The 23,784-nt window shown below is 44.3% G+C and overlaps 1 protein-coding gene across 2 annotated transcripts in view; it reads left to right on the plus strand.

Moving 5' to 3' along the window:
• The first annotated feature begins 12,727 nt into the window (after window positions 1-12,727).
• The window catches only part of LOC146172370 (inactive peptidyl-prolyl cis-trans isomerase FKBP6-like), a 35,650-nt gene continuing 24,593 nt past the window's right edge, over window positions 12,728-23,784 (plus strand). Inside the window, exon 1 of one of the 2 annotated variants that reach the window (XM_084586054.1) lies at window positions 12,728-12,835. In XM_084586054.1, the coding sequence (XP_084442180.1) occupies window positions 12,785-12,835 (51 nt within the window). In that variant the 5' untranslated portion in view covers window positions 12,728-12,784. Of the gene's footprint in view, window positions 12,836-14,842; window positions 15,109-23,784 lie in introns of those variants that run through there. The other variant, XM_084586053.1, reaches the window with a different exon arrangement.

The raw sequence follows: 23,784 nt of genomic DNA on the forward strand, positions 1-23,784 counted from the left end.
GTCATTATGCCACACCATTTCCACTCGAATGACCATTGGGATTTTCATCGCATGTGTCCGTACCAGATGCGCCCACAAACGATGCAGCACTTCCCTTGTGGGGAGCGTAGGTGTTACATGAAATCTTGCTTTGGTTAGAGTAAGGCATTTTGAAAAGCAGTGTGTCATTATTAGCATAAACCACATGGCCCTCAGCGAAACCTTGGCACGCATATTGTTGGGAAGGAAGGACAGCAAGCAATTCACTACCGACTACCTCAGTCTCAGTCCTCCCGCCCCTCTTGAAAAGTCATTGTTGTGAAAAAAGGGCCGCGCGGTGTACCAAATCCTGCTTTGAGTGCCAGATGTCGTACCTTGTAGAAACAGAGAATTTTATGGAAAGAGTGAAGTAGCCTTGTACATGCGATGCCGCTCTTTAGTCTTTGATTTCAGTTTAGTCGTAATATTTAATTCGCAGCCGAGTTGTTGCATAACCACGGATGCGACTTTTTTTTTTTTTTTTTTTTTTTTTTTTTCCGTGAGCGAAGTTTTGCGCGCATGTCCCTGAGCCGATGTAGAAACGAAGCTGCTTTTTATACCCTGTTATCCTGCTGAAGCTACCGCCGTGCCGTATTGTAATGAAGACTTCTGAGGATTTTGTGCAAACAATTGCGCTTGCATGGAGGACTATACTAGACGCACATTCTAGGCTCCAAGGACCATGTGTGCGAGCAACAGAGCGCTGTCGCCGGCGTTTTCATTCACGCTATAGTTTCATCTTAACTTCTTCGGACGTTTAGCTAAGTTATAACACGTATGTAGAACTAGAAACTTTCGGATGCATGCACAATTAAAGCACGCAAGATGGGAATCCGAGCCCTTCAAATTGCACCGCGCTTCAGGCAAACTGCTGATAGGCATTCTTTGGTACTTAGGAAGCCTAGTAGCCACTCATCAGAATATGCCATCACTTTTGTTGACTTGCGTTTCGCAACCTCTAAAACATATTTTAACAGCCAGCTGTTAGTTGAGAGGAAGGGCACTAACACTTCTTTCAAACTCTGTCCTTGAAGGTGTTCATTTTCATTTCACCTAGAGCTTTTACCAGCTTTGCCACCTTGTCCTTCGTACGTCAAACTGCTCGAGACATAGAAGTCTGTTTCTTAATTTTTTCTTCTTCTTGACAGGGTGTTCTGAGTTAACTTTCGCAAGTATTTGCAGGCTATATGCATGTTGCATCAGAAATAATGGTACAGTTCGTCGCAAATTAAGTCCATTGTAGGTGGGAAAGGTCTTGGTAATAGGCTTCAATCCGCTGCCAGGACACAAGCTGAGTTTTGCAATGTCCTGAATAAGATTAATTACCTCTTCTGTCGACTTTACAGCTATCTCCTTGACTTTGTTTCCTCGAATGCACACAGCAGCATTCATGGCAGCTTCACCACTGCGATGGAACAGAACTCGTCGATGGCGATTGCCTCCGGAGATTCGTCCTCGCTTGAGTGGCACTATGCGAATGTTCATTGCTCAACATCAGAAAGATCGACATTTGTCCCCAGTGGCGGTGGCATGCAGCTTTCTGCATTCCTGGAGCAGGCTCACGTCACACGATCCACCACCGCTGTATTCTTCAACTGACTCCACTGATGCTTTAGGATCAGTGCAATGTTTTTCTTTCTCTGCAGGTCTCCCTGCTGGCTGTTTTTGCTCGTACAAGTTGCGCTCCTTTCTCTTGAGAGGCAGGGGTTTCAACAAGTATTTTGGAGTGTCAGGAAACAGCGTTGAGATGGCATCCTTCGTGAGTTGCGTAACATCCCGTGGAATCTCAATTACCTTTACCTGTCTTAAAACTTCGCTCAATAAAGCAGGGTTTGAAGTGTCGCTCACAAACGTCGACACTAGCTTATTCGTGTTACAGTAATGTGAGGGCAACCCCGATCCGGATCATCCGATATTTATATATACCGATATTTATATCAACGTTCAGGATTTCCTGTCTGCAACTCACAAAATAATGAGGAAGATATTCACCACTTAATTGTGGGTTTGCCCGCCACTGAAGCCGACAATATCGGCACCTGACGGCAGTGGGCCTTTCGCCGAGCAACCCATCTTCGTACATTGCTTGCACGCAAGGGCCTTATCATCGTTCTCTCTTGAATTTTATTAGAACACAGCCAACCTATTTGCTTTCATTTATTACGCCTTTTAATTTTTGTTTTACATATTCCTTTATGCCCTAGTTGAGACAATAAATAATGTTATTGCCTTTGCCGCCGCGCTTGATGTTGCGCTCCCACTCTTGCCTCTTCCCTGCGTCTTTCGGTGTCCTGAAGAGTGAGCCACATTTCACCTTGCACGAGCGCTACCCGGCCTTGCACCCGGGCAAGAAACACGTGCTATTGCTATTACGCTTACCCCGTTTTCTGGACATGACGCGATCACATATCCATAAAAAAGGCACACTTGCACACATGCTAGCTAATTTGCGCGCATTCCGGCTCGCGAGCGAAAAAAAGGTGCACGTGGTGCACGAGCCTTCCACGGCACCAACGGATCAGCGCGGCGCAGACTCTCAGTACGGCACAACCGCCACAGCACCACGTACACAACGCGACCACGCTCCGAATGCGTACAGCGCCCCCTGCGCTTTCATCCGGGAAGCGGCCAACCGGTTCCGTAGGGAACCCCGCTCGGACGGCAGACTAGCAAATACTTCTAGGGACTCTAGTCTAGCCACCATACTATAGTAGAGCCATTTGTTTAACCTACACCAGCTACACCAGTGTAGAAAATCTATATTTACAATGGATTTTTGCTGCACTGGTGTAGCTGGTGTAGCTTAAAGAAATGGCTCTAGTAACGTTGCTACAAATACAACGTTACTAGAGCAAACTCAGTTCCACAGCTCCGCCCGGAGAGATGTCCTCGGTGACGGTCGCGTGAACTAGCGGCGCTGCAGTTGACTCTTGCTCCTTGCCGGGCGCGTCGTCTGCTTCACGTGGCGCGGATGCATGGAGCGCCCGGCATACACGTAGCTTTTACATGCTGTCGTTGCACTCCGCACGGCTGCATTGCAGTTATGACTACATTATGACAGTTTTGGCTTCGAAGGTATACATTACCTCAGTGAAAGCTTTTGTGAGATGCGAAATTTAACGCCATGAAACAACTGTGAAAGCGTTGTCGACTTGCTCGCCAGAACCAACGCTTTATTCGGTTTCATTTATTTTTATTACGCGATATCGTGAGGCGCAGGTCATTTCGTAAAAACATATGACGTAGCCGCTCATTGCGCAGCGTAAGCGTGCTGTCATTTTTGCTTCTTATTTAGCATCCACCTAGTTTCAGTTCAATTTGTGGCAGGGAGCCAAGCTGCCGACATGTGTGCCTCCAATTTTATGCCGTTCACTGTAAACGTAGGGTGTGCGCCGACAAGATGATGTGTCTTTACCCTAAAATAAAAAACAAATAGACGCACGCTTTGCCAGCTACGTTCCAGCCATTAGATGCCTAAAATTGGCGGAATGAAGAGACGGCGTTAAAGGCGCTATCGAGCCCTCTCTTAAGACAAGCTTTCTGCTATATTTTTTTTTACATAAGGCCTCTTCATGCTGGCCTGCATGCTTTGCATCGTGGGCAACGAAGCCTATTGAAATGAATTGCAAGTCTGTCATTCGTTCGTGTCACTAATATACTTCCTCGAGATTAAAATGTGGGCACAACCTCAGCAGATAAGAGATATAACTTACTTCGAAGTGAACAATTTCTGATCTGCATTTATAAAAAGAACTATATTCAAGTGCTCTCGTGATAGTTCGTGTAGCAAGGCTATTTTCTTGCTTGCACATATTTCGAACGCCTTTTAAGGCATTATATATACCGAAGATAAAGCACCCTAATAATCGCGCTGCCCCGCGTGTTTCGACAGCAATGCCAGTAGAGAATATGCAAGATTCCAAGAGCCTATCAGTGTACATAGCGCAAATCGGACAGCTGAACTGCACAAATGGATTTTGATTTGGATCATTTTGAGTTCGTCGCAGTACCTGCAATTCGAAGGAAATTTGACTATTTTCGCGATGAGGAAATAGACGAGCCATCAGGGAGAGAAATTTTGCTTGTTGAGCAGACTTTTGTCATTAAGCGGTTAATTTTCACGGCAATGATATGCTGCTCATAAAGATTTCATATCATGCAAATTGAGCGCTGATTCTCTTCTGAAGCATGTCAGTGAAGCAAAATTGAGCACGGGGCTTCCAACTCAGAGCTAATGCGAAGAGAGGAGACATATTAGAACTGCAGAGCAATTCGACAAGCCGGATGATCACAAAAATCAAAACGTCTTCGATGTAACTGAACATGCGGCGTAGAAAACGCAGCAAGCTGCGGCAGTTGCCAAGACAAAGAAAAAAGATAATGAATGAATTAAGCCTTTAATTATTTGATTGAAGGGATGACTCTTGGCCGCTGTTGGGGTAGTTAGGGAGTTAGGAAGGGTGGGAGTGCTTATCACTTCTTCGCGGTTCTTCAATCTGTTTCTCGTTAAAAGATAAGCATCTAAAAAGCTCAGGAGATGATCTAGATCGGAATCTACAAGCTAGGCCTTCCAGACTTGCAATGGCTGGTACATCAAGCTCCTGCCTGGACTGAGGTATGATATGTTGAACGGTTTCATAACTGCATTTTTGTGAGGCGGGCAAGCACAAAAGCTTATAAGCTTCTGAATGAGCTCAAGATATGCTACCAACCAAGCTTATGAGATCCTTAATGCATGCATTGAAGTGAATTTGCTGCAAATATGGTTTTTGCTGTTGAAGCAATACAAAATCACATGGTAAAAAAAAAAAAGATAGTCAGAGGAATTTAGGAACACTAATGCTCATTTCCCACTTGACACACACACGCGTGCAAACACACACACACGCGCGCAAACACACACACACAGAGGATTATGCTGCCTACTCAAATATTTCCCAAAAGCTCCTCTTAATTGCGTGTAACCTTGCAATGTTTTTCTATGTTGATGAAGTCAAGTTCTGGTTGTTTGCTGCATTTCATTAGCATTTGGCATTAGTGTTGTTGACAATATTGAATTTTTGTCATTTTTTCTTGCTCCAATAAATAACGATTAGGTTCATGCAATTCACTTCTAATGCCCTTTCCGGCGGTTGTAGATACCTTAAATATCGTGTTTTAAAACTGTTATCGTGTGCTATAGACCTTTGCAACGAAGGCCTCCTAGGCGCCACCATATTGCTCGCTGGGCTGCTGTGTGCGCCTGACGTCAACACGGTGGAGGCGGCAGCGGAACCGGTTTGCAACAGTTCAAAGAGGAGGGTTTCGACAACCTCCTCACCTGATGCAAAGGTCTATAGCTAGTTTGAAATTACATTTACTTCCCCTACAAGCAGTGAAATTATGTCGTTTTTATTTTCTTTGTGTGTCTAAAGGGGGAAGGGAATATCTCAAGGGTGCGACTTGATTACTCGTAATATAAGTTTTTTGAATGCGCTTGTTCAGTCGTTTCCTTTTGGCAGTGCACACGCCTATTCTCACTGATTCCTCTTTTAGTGAACTGATTAAGTAACTCTTCACATCTGACGTTGTTTTAGATGACAAAGGAATAATGTTTTTTTTTTTTGCATTGCTATATACGGGAGTGCCGATCCGGAGCTATGTTCCACGCCATACTTCGAAAGTTAGACTTTAAGAAAATCGCTTCTGATTAGGCGGCGACGCAGGCCTCAGGTCCTGCAAATGCATCAGGTCCGTCGGACGTAAACCTGAACCCCACCGATATTTCCCGGATCCGCCCGGCTTTCCCGACGTACCCCGGAGAAAAACACATCGGGTCCACCCCTGATCGGGTCCGTCCGCCGTACCTCTGAAAAATATTTATCGGATCCATCCGACGTATCCCGAAGAAAAACGCACCGGGTCCGTCGGACTCGGGTCCGTCCGATGTACCTTTAGCCACAGCCTACAACCAAACTAACTTATGCTCCCACGCTTGTAACACGACATCGCGTCAGGTCACCAAAAGTGCAGCACCGCACTTTAATTTTATCTCTTCCCACTTTACATATGCTTATCTCACCCACCTTTCAAAATAAATGTCGTTGCAGGAAAACGCAACAGGGAAAATAAAATTCTTTGTGTGCCTCCAGCAGCTTCAAATCGTAACGGCCGACGCAACGCCAAAAGTTTTTAACTATACTTCGTTTCATACATCAGGTGCAACGCAGCGAAAGCTGCGCAAGTAGTCCGCAAGAAAAAAAAAAAGGAGGCGTATCACTACGCGCTCGTTTTGTAGCCGAGTGGTTCCTGCGGAAACGGGCTCTATTCCGAGTATACACGTTTGCAATAGCTTGCTTCGCGTGCCTAGACATCTTCGCAGTGCGGATCTTATAGAAAAAATGTGCACCGAAGAACCATTTTCTCAAAAAGAGATGCGCAGCGCGGAGGGCACAGCCAGCGCCATCTAGTGGCACAGCTGGCAAGGTTGTGGGGCAGCGAAAACTCGACATGAACGAAAACGACATAAAAAGCATACAAATTCACCGAATCCGATCCGTTCTCCCTAAAAAAGGGGCTCTTTATGAAGTTGATGGCAAATGTAAGATGTATTAAGCTTGCAGACCAAATAACTATTATTTCCTCTCGTCAAGAGCAGGTACTATTTTTCATCGCGGATGCAGAAAGCGCGAACAAGAGCTGTAGCTTTGGCAGTGTTGCACTTGATGTATGAAACGGAGTATAAGTGAACTGCATACGTATGCATACCTGTGGTCCGCAGGAACACTGAAGTGCTCTCCGCTCTTGCCAGATGTGCTGCACCACTTCGCACAACAATACATGTCGGACACTGTGCCAGTTGAAGTGGTACATCTGCTTTCGCTTGCGCGGCCGCGGTGGTCGTCTGTCGTCTGCTGATGAGGCGGCGCTGTAGGCGCTGCCGTGGCCGCAATGCGTCACGTGCACCAAACTATTTTCAAATGTGTTTTTTTAATAGTTGTTGATGGTTACTGTTTAACGCAAAAGCAAGTTTTTAATGTTGTTGTGGTCAAGTAATTTTATTACAATTAGCCTTAACTTTAGCTGCGCGCGTTTACCGGTGATACCAGGTTCGCTGCAGTCGTTTCGACTATGTCGGCGTCTACAGCGCGGATGCGCAACATGCCACAGCCTCACTATAACTAATAAAACTCTGCAAAACTTAGACACCCCTTTCATTACCGCCTTAACCAATTACTTTAATGAATGCTGGCAACAAGGCACTTTGCCGGCCCAGTTGAAGGAGGCAAAAGTAGTATTTATACCAAAGCCAGGCAAACGGCTTCTCCCCACTAATCTTCGACCTATTTCCCTCACTTCTTGTGTCGGAAAATTAATTGAGCATATGTCATTCATACACGACTAAGCAGCTTTTGGAGGAACGGGAGCTCCTGCCCAACTATATGTTTGGTTTCCGTCCGGGTCTGGCCACTCAAGATGTTTTCCTACAGCTAAAGAACCACATCCTTGATTCAAAAACTCGCAATACACGAGCCATTCTTGGAGTCGGCCTCACCAAAGCATTTAATAATGTAACACACTCTACCATTCTTAGTAACCTACAAACGCTACAAGTAGGCAGCCACATGTATAAGGGCCTTCCTCAGCAGCCTAACAGCGACTCCCACACTGGACCCTCATACGCTTCCATCTCCCAAAACAACTTAATGAGATTCCAGACATACATGTCGCCATTTATGTGGATGACATCACTGTCTGGGCATGTCGAGACAGTGACGCCACCATAGAGACTCACCTCCAAACAGCCCTCAATGCTATTGACATCTATGTGAAGGAAAGAGCTAGGCCTATCATGCTCAATCTAAATCTCAACTCTTCCTTTACCGACCCAAATCCACTCATCTTGATAGCCCACCTATCACTCTGACACTCGGTACACAACCGGTTCCCGTACTCAAATCAACGTACTATATGAATGACTCTACTCCCATGGAGCACATGGAGATGTAATCAAAGCAGTCCAGACTCATGCTCAGCAAACTACTCGGCTCATCCGTCGTGTAGCACCTCGGAAAACAGGCCTTTATGAAAGAAATACACTTCGCCTCACACAAGCATACGTTACCAGCAGAGTCGCATATGCTCTTCCATACTTACCCCTCACTAGCAAGGAACGCGATCGAGTGAACGTTTTACTCTGGAGTTGTACAAAAACAGCCCTGCGCCTTCCTCCCAGCACTTCACTCCACTTACTCAAATTGGGGCCCATAATATGTATGAAGAACTCCGTGAAACCACGCTGACATCCCAGACGGCCCGTCTTTCGCGTGCACCAGCAGGTCGCGCAATGCTCTCCCTATACATCCCCAATAGGACTCCCATCTGAAGGCACCCCATTACCTCCTGCAATAGAGGCTTTACAAAAGTTAGCGCCATCTAGTGAAAGAAATAGAAACTGTGCGCCGCGGCCATGTTTTGCTCAGTCCGCCCGCGCCTCCCATCGAGTACGCTGTCAACGTGCGCCTTCGTAGAACCCATGCATGCACCGGAAGGTGCATTGGAATGCTCACAAGCGATTGTTTAATTTTTTAACATCACAGCAGTCGCTGTTAGCTCCAAGCTCGATTCAGAATGATGCCAGCATGTTGTTGCGTGCCCTACTGCAGCCAGCGCACGTCATAGACGCGCACGAAATCATGGTATACGCGTGTATGCGGCCGTTCGTTTGCAGTCCTAATCGGCTTTACAAGGGTCACTTGCATCATGTAAAGCATTACTGCACGTCCCTCTGACTGAGAGCAAGCTCACAGAATGTGCTATCGCCTAAAACAGCAAGGTTAATTGTTTTGCGCGCTATGGAGCCTTGTGAACTTGAAGGATAAATTTATGCTGCGATGGAGGACACGGGAGAAGGAGCAATGCATGTGTAACGAATGCTATTGTGCAAATACGTTCTTTGAAACATTTTGTACGTAGGTTACATTTACCATTGTGTATTTGATTTAAGACACAGGCATGATTACCGAAACTACTTTTTACAGTCGTACGAAATGGTAGTGCTTGGTGCAGAGAGCAATACGGTTGTCTAGTGCGCCCGAGGTGCGTGTTTCACGCTGCAAAAGCAAGCGGCTGCCAAACCCGCGGCGTCTAGAAAAGCAGGAAAAGATGACATTCCACTAGTGTGTTGTAACATGATCACGTACAGCCCGCTTCGACCGGTCCACGTCCAGAGCGCGCAGCTCAGGTTTTATACCTGCCAGCGCGGCCTATAAAATAACGAAGCGTGCGCTTCACTTTTGTGTTTTTTTGAGTCTCCCGGTGATTCGCTAATTCACAGCTACCTGAAACTCACAGCAATTTTTAAATATGTCAAGTTCTTGTTTATTTCCTCTGTCAGAAAGCAAACATTTGAAGCAGTAATCTCATATGAAAGCGCTGACATTGGAAGCTTCGAGGAACTCGGGGGAGGAAGGACTCGGCTGAAACGAAAAGAAATTTGAAAGGTCAACTCACATTACTGCGAAGTGTTTGTGCTTTGTGCAACTGGCTGTGTTCATAAAATCAGATTTATATTATATCATGTCGTTATAGAAAAATTAAAGGGTCACTTAAGCTCCGCCATTAAAGGTATAACGCGATAGTATCTCTCTCTCATACACACACGCACGATGTTTTTTTCTTCGCGTGTTATAGTTTAGCTCTTTTATTTATTTATTTTATTTACCAAATACTGCAGGCCCTAACTGGGCTCTAGTAGGAGGGGCGAAAAGAATACAATGCAGTGAAATATGAATTCATCAAAAGTCACATACTACACACAAGTGTAGTATGTTATATGTTATGTATGTTATATTTCTATTATTTCTTTATTTATTTTAATTTTATTTGACGTTTTATATTCTTATACACCAATACGCATGCGTCAGCAACGATCGGCTTTCCATTCTGAGCAATTTGACACTTTTGAACACATTCTTCAATTATTTCAATTAATCAATTACACATTCTAAATTTTCTTAGCATCACCAAGCACTGGTTTTTCATTCAGACACCTTTAAACCCTTACTTTCCAATTTTTCTTTTTTTCGTTTCTTTATTTCATCAATTAATTACAAAGATTTTATTAACTCGTCATCGCCTATCGCACACCAATCAATATACAATCACTGGAAGCACAAATTACCCTGACACTTTTTTTTTTACGCAGCCCCCGATTATTTCCGAGACTAATGCCAACTACTGCGTCGACGGCATGGGAAGGAAAGTGCTAAGCGCCACTCCAACTTACGTCAAATTACGCATGATCCTTTTATCATAAAATAAAATGCATCCTCGCTCATTTCACCAACCAAGTATCTTCCAGTGGGATGAGTGACGGTGATTGCGCAAACCAAGCAAACAAACTCGCGATGATCTCTCATAGGCATTTAAGTAAACAACAAAGGCGCACAGACAAAAAAAATCCACATTACAGAACTCTGAATACTGTACCTGGATAGGGATGGCGCTGCGGATTGCCGAGGGGCGGGGGGGGGGGGGCATGCACGACTCGTAGAGCAATTTGTAACTGCACTCGGCAGCGCAGCCGGTGGGGTGGGCCCTGCCACGTCTCGGCTGTCAAAATACGCTTCTAGGCGTCTCTAACAGAAACCGCTAGGGACCGAACAGAGGTCCAAGCACAGCACACTGGGTTAAAACGTGAAAAGCGCGAACAGAACGGCGAGCGCTGACGGACGGACACGAAGCGAACGGATGGAGCGAACAAAATATGGCGGCCAGCGTGGGATCTGGGGGCCGCTCACGGTTGCCAGACGTACTTTTGTAAACCCTCTATTCGCTCCAAAATTTCGGTACCCCCCCCCCCCCCCTTCCTGAAAACATGAACCCAGAACGGGACGGGAAACAGAACAGCCAGGGCACAAGCCTTACACAGACAATATGGAGAAGACCCCAGTGTGGCATATGTAGATGCGGCCACTTATGCAAACACCCATCATAAGGTATTAGCAGTTACCAGCAATCATGCAAAACTGCTCTCAGCCATTGCGCTAGCCATGACATCCACACCCGCCGCGAAAATAATTTCGGATTCTAAAACAGCTATCCTAAACTTTGCCAATAGTTTATTGTCCCCCAACACCCATCGCCTTTTGCGTTTTTGGCAACCCAGACAATCTGTCACCCTTATTTGGACACCCGCGTATGCGGGCCTTCCTGGTAATGAGGAAGCTCATTCCCTGGCCCGAGGTCTCACTTTCCAGGGTGGGGAGGAACAGTCTTCCTCAGATGCCTGCTGTCCTTTCGTGACATCCTTACCTACCACAATAGGCGGACTTACGCACCCTCAGCCCCGAATCTCACAGTAACACAAGGTGCCCATTGGCGCAAGCTACAAACACGCACTGCCTCAAACCCCATCCTTCTCCACGCCCGCTTTCCTGACCAGTTTTCTTTTTTTCTGAAAGCTCTGTGGCAAATCTGGCGACTTTCTACACACTACTCGCCTGCCCCTCATTCCCTCATCCTCCTTCACCAGTTGTGGCCCTAGATTACTGGGAAAAGCTACTCACCAGTACCTCCTATAAGAACCAGCGCAAGATCATTGCATGTGCTCTGCTCGGATAGCCCTCCAAGGGCTTTCCTTTGCTTTGTAAGAGGGCCCTCCGTACATGGAGAGGGCTCTGAAATGCCATGTAGGGGGCAACGCCCCCACCCTCTGTAATATTGGCAGTAAATGTTCCTACCACCTCCGGAGCCCTCCACTACGGGACCCCTCTCTCTTTCCACTCTCACTACCACCCTCCTCCCTTCCCTTACGGCGCGGTTCAGGTGTCTACAGAACAAGTGTGACAGATACCGCGCCTTTCCTTTCCTGTGAACCAGTTATTCATATTTTATCCCGCTCGTTCACGTTCAAACATTGCAAATTTCCCGCCACTGGAAGTTAGGCCTACGTCACCAGAAGTCGAGCACACGTTGCGCCCGTTGGGCGTCGACATTACCATTTTGGCTATTTCGACGTCTGATTGGCTTAATTGGATATAAATATTTAACTATAATTAACCCACATCAACCATTTTGTCCTCTCCACATATTTGCTTGACGCTCTATTCGGTGGTACTGTAGGGGGCAACGCCCCCACCCTCTGTAATATTGGCAGTAAATGTTCCTACCACCTCCGGAGCCCTCCACTACGGGACCCCTCTCTCTTTCCACTCTCACTACCACCCTCCTCCCTTCCCTTACGGCGCGGTTCAGGTGTCTACAGAACAAGTGTGACAGATACCGCGCCTTTCCTTTCCAGTGAACCAGTTATTCATATTTTATCCCGCTCGTTCACGTTCAAACATTGCAAATTTCCCGCCACTGGAAGTTAGGCCTACGCCACCAGAAGTCGAGCACACGTTGCGCCCGTTGGGCGTCGACATTACCATTTTGGCTATTTCGACGTCTGATTGGCTTAATTTGATATAAATATTTAACTATAATTAACCCACATCAACCATTTTGTCCTCTCCACATATTTGCTTGACGCTCTATTCGGTGGTACCATTCTTTTTCAGATATACCAACTAGTTCCTCTTTTACAGCGCCGACAGGTCATGCCCGCGCGAAATGCATTAAAAATGGTATAATCCGTTTGAGTTATCACCAGCGACAGCGGCATTCGTTACTGGACAGCAGATTAGGGTTGCTGGACAGGTTTTGGCATTCTCGTCCGAACACTCTATCCGAACTTTTTCTTGATCTCTGTGTGTATAAGCTCAGCACCTTTAAGCTGAAGAAAATGACAGAGGTGATGGAAGATCTAACAGGAGATGGTGGAGTAAAAAAAACGGTGAGAGCCACACTTTTGATCATACCGATGGGCCAATTTTTCTATAGCGTAGGCCTCGTTCCTAGCGTTGCAGTGCTGGCGTAATCTGGCCTCAGATGATGGATCATGTGGAGCATTGATTCGTTTTTGTATGCCGTGTAAGAGCAGCCTAAACGAGGAAACCAAACGCTCTTTGTGCAACTATTTCTTCCTAATGCGCTGCTTGAGGGACCTCAAGCTGCCTGCCCACCAATGACGTAGCTTAGTGGCTGAATTGGGAGCTTCTTGCGCGATTGACGAGTGAGGCGACACTTTTTAGGTGAACGCCTTTCTAGGCTCACAGAAGGAAATGCCGGGCGCAAGGGTTGTGCGCGTTATGTTTCCTTGTCTAACGTTCCTGCCATCTCCAATCCCACACTTGAACGCGCGCCAAGGAACGCCATGCGACAGAAACTATGGTGTACCGTCCAAACTCTCACTTGCTGGAAAAAGTGTGACAGATACTGCGCCTTTCCTGTAAACCAATTATAATTATATGTAGCACTGCAACGAACGCCGATAAAAGGCAAATGAGAAGCCAATGGGCAAATAATAGGAGAGGAAGGGTAGGTTCTCGCTCTAATTTTTTTTTCTGCTGTCGTACACCGAGGCTCCGAAGTCCCATAGGACTGTAACAGGAGCCGTAACTCCTGTTCTGGAATTTTGAAATCTGTTCACACCATTTAACTGACGACCTAACGAGCCAGACAGTACAGTTTCGCTCATACTTGAGTGTTGTAGTATCTGGACGAAACGTTGTGTGAAAAGTTCCATACAGGTTCGATACCGATGCCTACTCAGTATGCAGGGCATAGTTCCATCCCGCTGGCAGTCCCCCGCTTTTCCATGGAGGATCAACTGCGTGTTAAAAGACCCCTATAGTGATGGCAAACATCGCATTAATGCGTGAGATTTAGATGACACATGTCTGCTTGAGTCGATAAGAACCTAAGCAGATCGCAACACCATCTTCGTGCGCCTTTCCGCAATCACCAAACGCGAGCGCCATTTATTTGTTTCATCAGTGAAACGCTTTTGTTGTGCGGCTGTGAAGCCTTCCTAGTTGTGGTTTATTTGCGCCGGATGAGACTCCGCATATAGCATATATTGTAAAATATAAATGGCGTCCTGTGCTTATGGAGCATCTACCAGTTTCAGGAGTGATTCCCGTTAAGCGAACTAGGATCTCGGCGTTCGGCTGCTCATACAAGGGGCTTCAAACCGCGGATGCCGCTGTTACCACTACATTTGGTTTGGCTTGTAAGATTTAGTGTCCCAAAGGGACTCTAGTTGTCAGAGGCACCATAGTGGAGGGCTCAAGAAATTTCAACCAGCTGGGTTCTTGAAGGTGCGGTGTCATCGCGCACGGACGCCGGGCACTTCGTCACCATCGGAAAACGGCAACCGCTGCATGTATTAAGGCATGCCTTTCTACACTAATGGTGCGTCGGCAGAAGTGACCGCCAGACGCGTCAGCAGGAAATGTTCGCCGTATGAAGGCAGATTAATAAAGGAAAATGATTGGTAGTGATTAATAGAATTTTGTAACAGATTTGTAAAGGCTGTGACTAATGACTTGTAATGGACCTTGTCTAATGACGAAATGTAACAGTGCAGTTGATTAAAATGATTAAAAATGCTTAGTAATGAGCACGGTGTAAGAATTATTCTTACACCGTGGTAATGAGTAGTAATTAGAAAATGACTACAAATGAATTTTAATAACTACTAAGAACCAAATTCTGGAAATTTTGCACGGCTTGTGTGAATGGAATCCTTATCCTTCATCATATAATATACCGCGATTCGTTTTATCGCCCGCGTTGATTTAATAGCGACAAAAACAATTTCATTTTCCTAGCGCGCTTCTTCCTCAACTCAACAAATACGTCATAGCGCTACGCCAATGAGAAGCTCCCGTTGCCGGAGCCTGCTGAACTGAAGTTGACCGAGCTCGGTGCATTTATAGGTTCGGTGCATTTATAGAGGTTATAATTGGGCCCTGCTCTATTCTCACACAGTGTTTTTTAATATGGCCGACGTCTCAGGTTCCAGCGTCGCATGTTTAGATCTTGGGCTTTTGAGCCTTACGCCGACGCAACCTTTCGGGTGCGAGGTCGGCGAAGATGGAGCCTGCTACCGTTACAGTAACACTTGTGTCGAGAGGCCGCGGTAACCGCAGCGCAACTCCGGCTTGCAGAAACCCCGACCTCCAGCCTCCCGATCCCAGCCGTCTCGGAAGTACTTACGCATTGGTATGTTATGTCCGAGTCTTGCAGCCTAGCCTATGTTCGACCGTTGCGAGAGTGCGCAATCGCTAACCGAAGCTTTCGAACAGGTGCAGCTGCGGGCGGTGCGTGCCGATGCCGACTGCTCTTGCATTACAGATCATTCGCATTCACTCCAAATGCTTCTTGATATGGACTGCTCGTCGAGAACACAAGGTAAGAACCTTGAGCAAAAGGTGTCAGCTTGAACAAGCGACCGCCTGTTTTTCTTTTTCTCGAGCAAGAAACGCTGCAATGAAATCTATTGCGGAAGGCAGTGCTAATAAAAGAAAGCTTCCCCTTTAACGTTACCTACTTGCGATCATCCTCTCTGTCTCTTAGGAATATGCGAAAATAAAAATAAAATGCTTATGTTTTCGCGCTGTGTTTTCAGTGTCGAGTCAACATTGCGCCACGTTAGCGCGAACACAACATCGCTGGTTTTCATATTTTTCTTGTTTTCGTAAAAGGTGCGCAAGAGCACGACGTTTTACCATGCAGATTAGTGGTTTGCTTAATTCCATGCACGAGTAAACGAGAAAACACGCATCATCCGATAGTGTGAACTTGCTAAATAGAAAGGGCATGCACATTGATGTGAAGTAATCGCAAACAGAAAAAAAGCGCTGTCCAGACACATTTTCTTGTTTTATTACCCAGGTACGACCTTCAACAAATGCAGCACTTCAAAACAGGAATACATGAGGAAGGCCACAAGAAATACAGTCAATAAGTACAAAAACAGTCTCATTTCGGAGGAGTCTGTGCTAAGTGAAATTGCATGTACCAAAGTAGTCTGTCCCCTGCAGAAGCCGTGGGAAAATGCACTAAAAACACAGAGCAGGACTGGCTTCTGCAGACGATCACTGACCCACTCGCTGCCAGAACAATCATCATACCAGCACTCCTTTATTTGCTAGTTTTTTTGTTTTTTTTTTGTTGTTTTTACCCACTTGCATTAGGTGAGAGTGTTGTATAGTATGCAAATATAACTTAAAAAATTGTCTAACTTCAGTGATACCATCAATGCCTCCACACAGTAAACCTCTCCAAAATGCTTTGACACTGACATCTTATATGTGCTGAAATGTGGAAACTAAAAATAAAAAAAAAATTCAAAGGTCAGTACATCGAAACTTCCACAGCTTGAGTAAGTGTTGGACATTTTACAGTTAGCAAATTAAGTTGAGAAAAAGATTGTCATAGAGTAGTTTTGCGTGGCACCATAAAACCAAGTTTAACTGCTGGCTCTTTATGTGCTGGTTATGCTGTCTTATCAAGTCAGTGTGGCGTGTTACGGGGAAACAATTTAGAGCCGTTGACAGAAGTGGACTTGTCATTTATGGCTCCTTCAAATAGAACGACTCCATGCACACAGTTGCTTAACACATAAGTCGCATGCTTAACATCTTCGTGCTATGCGGATATCAGCGTGCACATTGACATCGGCAACAACACTAGTATACAGGGTGTAAGACAACTACCAGGTAGTGTCAGTCAAAAGCTGCATTGCCTTTAGGCATTATTTTGCTGCATTAGCAAATTGAGATTGCACTACAGTTCTAATATTTAATGGGTCTCTCTCTCTCAATCACCTGCAGCAGAATTCGAAGTTTGCCATACTTCCAGGGAGAATAAATTGCTTTTGCTAATATTGCTTTTTCTCTTGTCAACAGGAGGCACCACTACATCAGTTACAGCCAGCTTGCGCACTGGCTTTGGGGGCGTGGCAGACATCACAGTAAAGTCCTCCCTGTTTGTGCTGCAAGCCAATTAAGGGAAAGGTTTCTATCTGACAGTTGCACTGGTTTCCAGTTGGCACAAGGTTTGTAGAGTCATCACCTTATTCATTGTGAAACAAGCCAGAAGACATGAGAAGAGAGAACTGCAAGGTAGCTGGACTAACAACTGAAATTTTACTAAAGGATAGAGGCAAAAGAAGACTTGCACAGAGATACACATGTAAAAAAGGCTCCGAAACACTGTTGACCAACTGCTTAGCCACACGCACGCCCTTTGCCTTTGCAATATAGTGTGCCTTTGGATTTGGATCTGTGGCTTCCCTTTTGTAACGGGTGGTCCTTGACCATAAGGAATTTGCTTTCTTAGATGATTCAGTAGCACAATGACTTTTGGTTGTTTTCCACCCTTTCTGCTTTTCACGCTTTCACTGCTTTGGGATTTTTCGTGCACGTGCATTTCTGTGCGAATCTTCTTTTGCCTCTTTCCTTCAATAACATTTCAGTTGTTAGTCAAGCTTTGTCTTGTGCTTCTCTCTTCTCGTGTGTTTTGTCTTCTGGCTGGTTTTAAGATGAATCAGTACCAACTCATCCAGTTGTTAGTCTTGTTGATATCACTAACCTGACTACAGCCACTGCTGGGCAAATGCTTCTCACATATCCATCCGAATAACCCGATCCTGTGCCAGGTGCATGATTCCCGCAAACTTCCTAATTTCATCTGTCTGCCTGAATTTCTGTCGCCCCCTGCTACACTTGCCTTCCCTTGGAATCTACAAGACATATATAGGCTCACTTAGAATGAATTTTGTGTACTCAATCCCCACCTATACCTTTGACGGGTGGAATTTTTTTAGCACTAACCACAAATATATCATAATTGCGCAGCTGTATATACCTGTTTGTATAGATGCCTCTCCCATATCCATCCAAATAACCCGATCCTTTATCAGCTGCATCGATCGGATCCCCACAAACTTCCTAATCTCACCTGCCTACCTGAGTTTCTGCCATCTCCTGCTATACTTGCCTTCCCTTTAAATCTACAAGACATAGGCTCACTTAGAATGAATTTTGTGTACTCAATCCTAACCTATAACCCTTTTTTTTTTTTTTTTGAGCACTGACCTCAATGCATCATGAATGTGAAGCTGTATATACCTGTTTGTATATCTATGAGTGAGGAAGACAGCGAAGAAGCATGAATAAAAGATGTCTTGCTCCAGGTCAACTGCCTTCTAGCCTAAAAAATTTTAATGTACTGATGAACCCGTGGCCAACCAATAAAATATCTTGAAAGCAACATGTCTCTCTTTAACACTCATTTGGTAACAGAGAATGCCCAAATGTACTAGAGTGGTGGTCCTTGTGGCACTGACAAACCTAGATTTTCTAGTTGCCATGTTCACCTTTACATGGCCTTGGCAAAGAGTGGTGCATGGGGAATAGAAAAATCGGAAGGTTTGCTGCAAAAGCTGCTTTGAAAGGTGGCCACTGTTTGCAGCATTTTGCAGTTTCATTCAGAAGCAAGCCAACAATCTGCAATTAAGCAGACATGCATGCAATAATATGAGCCTTATCCTTTGAAATGTACTAGACATTAACCAGTCATAAAACAGCGTGCTGAAAAGGTATGTATAGTAAAGCCTCCTTCGTTCATGATCGTACACATCCACAGTTTGCATGGAAACATCTGCACTAGAACCTGCATGACTGAGTTGTTGGCCTGCTGATTGAATACGCCACCAAAACGCCGGTAATACAATGAACTTCCTCTTGTCCTGAGGAAAGACTTCCTCGGTGCTGGGTTTAAGTCTGAAAACATAAAGTTGGGATGGTGAAGTTGTGAAATCGTTTGCCGCTGAATTGTCTGCAGGCTAGAATGTAACAGGATTAAAGGGCAGCTGTAGACGTAAGAGAAGCCCACATTGGCACTGCATCTTATGTGTCCTAGTGCACATATCTGTATACTATGCATGTTTTGCTAGTAAACAATGTAACCACAGATTTGCAAAGCTCCAAGAATGCTACACTGATGCTGTCTCAGTAAGCATTCGATTAAACCCACTTGAAAATAGGAAACTAATCAATTCCTGCTTCCTCTTCAACATCCTGAACATTGGAAGCACCACAGAATAGGCCATGGTAAAGTCTAAGGCCTAATTATTTGGACACAATGTATGCTCACGACATGGGAAAAAAAAATGAGTATATCAGTTCCTCATTCTTCATCTCATACCCTACTGATGCCCTGAGGCAATAAATATCGTTAAAAAAACAACCAAAACTAGCATATTACTGCTATAAGGGTAGTGTGGCATGCAAAAATCAAATAGAACTGGTGGCTTCTGCGAGTCGAGTAGTTCTCAAATAGGCATATCTGTAAGGCTACAAATCGCAACTACTTTTACTACTTTTTATCATTTTGGCACGCGAACTTACCTCAAACCGCTTACACTTCCAATGCTTCCAATGCACTGGGCCAGCGGTTTTGCGTCGGTACGACCTCTTGCTTGAGGTCAGCTTTCTTCGTTTCCATACCGAGGCTTCGAATGACGCCGAGGTTCATTTCAGACTTCCAGTAGAAGGTAGTGCGAACACATGTACCCAATCTGTGTGCCAAAACTTGTGAAAGGGAACGCTACTTCCACTTGGAAAAGTCATGCTGCAATCTCGCAACTCACACGGTTGGCATAGTGACCACTCAAACCCGTACAACACGCTGAAACCCAGAACCTAACGTGGTTAGGAAAAATAGGCGAAGACAGTACGGTAGAAGTTGTAGGAAGCATAAAGGGAACGAACAAACATGAAAGAGTGCGGGTTCTGGACGCAGCCATTACCGCTTGAACAGCTGATGGAGTAGACTGGATCGCGGTCACGTGCTATAAATGCACGGAAAGCATTTGCGCGAGCGAATAACGTGCAATTGTTTATTACTGGCTAAGTTTAACATAAACCTATTATTTTAGGTCTAATGAAGTTTAAAACTGTGTTACGTATACGTTTCTGAATGCATGACGTCATTGAGAAGATGACGTAAGCAATAACTCTCAACCTGGCCTATAGGGTCGCATGGTCTTTCTGGGAATGCAAAAAGGCAACGATTTCAAATGCTCGTTATTAAATGTAGACTCAAAATTGTGCCGGAATTTTTAGGAATCGACATGCCTAAAGCGTACTGAAGCAACGAAAATTGCAACCGGGCAGCTACATTTTCTTTTCACGACCCCTTTAATAATGAGTAGTAATTACTCTAATGACTACAAATAGCCAAAATGTCTAACATAAAAGCTGCAATTAATGGGAAATGACTACAATGCTTAGTATTGAGTAGTAATTACTAAAATGACTACTAATTACTTGTAATGAGTAAAATTTACTAATACATCTAGCAATGACTTGTAAAGATGAAATTGATTAGAAATGAATAAACTGCTTAGTAATGAGTAGTAATGACTACAAATGGCCAATATTTAACAAACACTAGCAACTAAGATCGATTACAAATGACTAAAATGCCTAATAATAAGTAGTAATCACTAAAGTTCTAACATAATGATTATAATGACCAATAAGTCTAACGTAACAACTGCAATTGATTACAAATGACCAATAATAACTTGTAGTTGCTACTAAGACTACAAATGACCATTATATCTAAAGCTGCACTGGCGGCTTGATATGTCATGGAGGGGGCGATTTTTCACGGAGGTCTAGACACGAACGACTCGTTAGCGACCTGTTTGAGAAATTGGATCGCTTACCGATTTCTCGCGCCGCGACATGAATTAGGAGAACTCTGCAGGCAACCCGCGGTGATTCTGCCTTCTTCCTGTAGCGGGAAAATTCGAGTGTATGTGCACGTGTGCACAACTTGCTGCATACGAAGTTAAGAATCACTGGGACAGTGAAGTCTGTATTCGCATTTTTCATCCTGCGTTCGACGCTCAGGCATGAGGGCACGCGCTACCCCCACTTTCATCTTCGTTGAACTATTAAATCCCTTTCAATTTAATCCAAATGCCAGACTATTTAATCTTGGCGTCATAGAAATTAGTCCAGGCTTCACAGAAACCCCAGCGGCAAAATATTTAATCCCGACACCACTGATTTTAATCTGGGTGCAGTCCATCAGTTCATGGAAACCAATGGTCAGGTCTCATGTAATATTTACATGACTTTCCTAATCTTGAGAAAACAGTCATGAGCCCTGTGGCATTTACGGTCCTCATCCTGTTACATGACTTGGAATGAGATGCTCCAACCACATCGCAATGCAAGCCACTCCCTCACATTATCATAAGTATCACATGTTTGGCTTGATGAGTTACTTGACAATGTTACATGACTTGATGTGAATGTGAGAATAATTTGCCACCTTTTCTACCCTAGAATCATGTATATCAAATGAATCGACTTTTTGCATGTAACAAAGCGAATATTGCATTAACACAATTGCCCCGAGTCATGTGATAGAGTTACATGATTTCTTGTGACATGCACGATAATTTGCTATTTTTTTCAACCCTATCATCTGGGGTACCAAATGATTGAGCTGTTTGAGCTTAGTAAGGCAAAGGTTGCAGTACTACAATTTTGATGAGCCACGTGACAGTGTAAAGTGATTTGATGTGACATGCATATTTACCACGTTTTAAATCCTGTTATCATGGGTATCAAATGAATGGGCTTTTTGAACGTAATCAGGCAAATTCCAGTAAACCAATTTTGCCGAGTTACATTACCATGTAACATGATTTCTTGAGACATGCACAATAATTTGAATTTGTTTTCAACCCTATCATCTTGGGTATCAAATGATTCAGCTTTTTGAGCTAGTAAGCCAAATATTACAATAATGGTGTTTTTTGAGTCACATGACTGCACCAGAATTTAGGATGACATACATAATAATTTGCCACATTCTGGACCCTATCATAATGGGTATGAAATGAGCATAACAAGACTAATATAGCAGTACAATTATTTTGCTGAGTTACGTGACATGTACCATGATTTCTCGTGACATGCGCAATAATTTGCCTTTTCTCGACCCTATCATCATGGGTATCAAATAATTCAGCTTTTTGAGCAAAGGCAAATTTTGCAGTAAAATTATTTTGCTGAGTCGTGTGACAGTGTTGCATGATTGGTTTTGACTAGGCCGATATTACGCTGCTTGTTCAACCCTTTTATTATTGGTTTGAAATTAAGTTTTTTTAACATAATAAAGCATCATTGTAGTAGAACGATTTTGCTGAGACTTGTGACGATGTTAAGTGACTTATTGTGACAATTGGGAAAAATACTTCTGGAACCCTTGCGATGTGTATCAAATGAATTGGCTTATGATGCAGAAGAAGACTGCCGTCACTGTCAAATGCTTTCGCTAGCTCATCATACGCTGTCAGTGACATGCATGCAGAAAAATTTTAATAGTGCACCCCAGCAAAACTTACGATGATTGGTATGAAATGAATGTACTTTCTCAGTATATAGAGCCGTCATTAGAATGAAACGTAATCGCTGTATTAGCAGCCATTGTGACGTGACTTGCAATAACACGGTTTATGGTCCGCCACTTTTGTAATGATTTGGCTATGGTGTGAAACAATTTTTTATGCAGCTGCTCACTTTTGCTGACTCACCACTAGTTCTCGCGCAATGTGCAGCAGCTAGCATAATGTAAGCACACTTTCGCAAAGGTGGTTAGGTCAGCTTGGAGTTTGGTCTCTAGGATGTTAATGTCGCAAACTGGTGCAGATGATGAAGGCCGCAGTTGTAGAGGCTACACATAAATTGGACCACCTGGTGTAAATGCGCATTTACATTAGAGTACACTGGTACCTTGCTTTTGGCCCCCGTCAAAAAGCGGCTGCCAGCTCAGTGATCGAGCATTCTAATCACGCTCATGTCAAGTGGGGAAACTGACTATATACGTTTGGACACTGAAGGCAACATCGATAGTTTCATAGCTTAGGCTGTGAAGCACATGTTTCTGGGGTTTCATGTCGGTGTAGAAGTAGTTTTCGGTTTCTATGGTATCCATCTCGAGAGTTGTGAACATGAGAACAAGAGTTACTGTGGATGCCAAAAACAGTCCTCTTGAATTATACTCCTTGCTATGAAATCTCTCCCAATTATATTGTGGCAAAGATAGCCCCATAGCTGTCGCTAAATCATGTGTAATACCTCTGTGACACGGACACTTTCGATCCTGATTGAAATAGATCTGCATTCAACTCAATGCAGATCTAAGTTGTCACACAGCAACTTTCAAGTGCAATCGAGCCTGAGCCTGCTTGGTTTCCTTAAGTGCTTCTGAGTTCTCAAGCACGCTCAAGAGCGGATGTCAACACCCTGGTTACTACTGAGCTCTAAAATAAAAGTGCAGGAATGCAATAAAATCTCAAATATTAGCACAAGGATATTTGATGGAACCTTGTTAGAACATTATGCTTGTTATAAAGGTTCTTTCATGATCTCAAAATCACGCTTGGTGCCAGCTAACACACACAAAATAAACTCTGTGGTCTTTCAACACACCAGTGCTGCACCGCATGCTTAAATCCGTGAAAACATCAGTGTAGATCGAGATAAATGAGGGTCGAAAGTATTCGTATGACTTAGGTTGTTAAATAGTTGTTGCTGTTCCGTGAGCTTTTCGTCCTTTCTATCATACAAGGTGTCCATTTTCGGTAAGGGTGCTATCTTCCCTTCCACCAACCTGCACCATCAAACGCATTTTGCATGCACATAACAGCGACAATTTTCTAGTGTGAATTTGGCATGTGTAGATGCAACACCGTACGTGAAAGTGCTGGAAGATATATATAGTGGCTGCACAGCAACCATAGTTCTGCATAAAGAAAGTAACAACATTCCCATAATGAAAGGTGTTAGGCAAGGAGACACAATCTCC

This window comes from Amblyomma maculatum, unplaced genomic scaffold, assembly GCF_055883805.1.
Source record: "Amblyomma maculatum isolate TAMU_Amacu unplaced genomic scaffold, ASM5588380v1 scaffold_13, whole genome shotgun sequence".
NCBI classification, from domain to species: Eukaryota; Metazoa; Arthropoda; class Arachnida; order Ixodida; family Ixodidae; genus Amblyomma; species Amblyomma maculatum.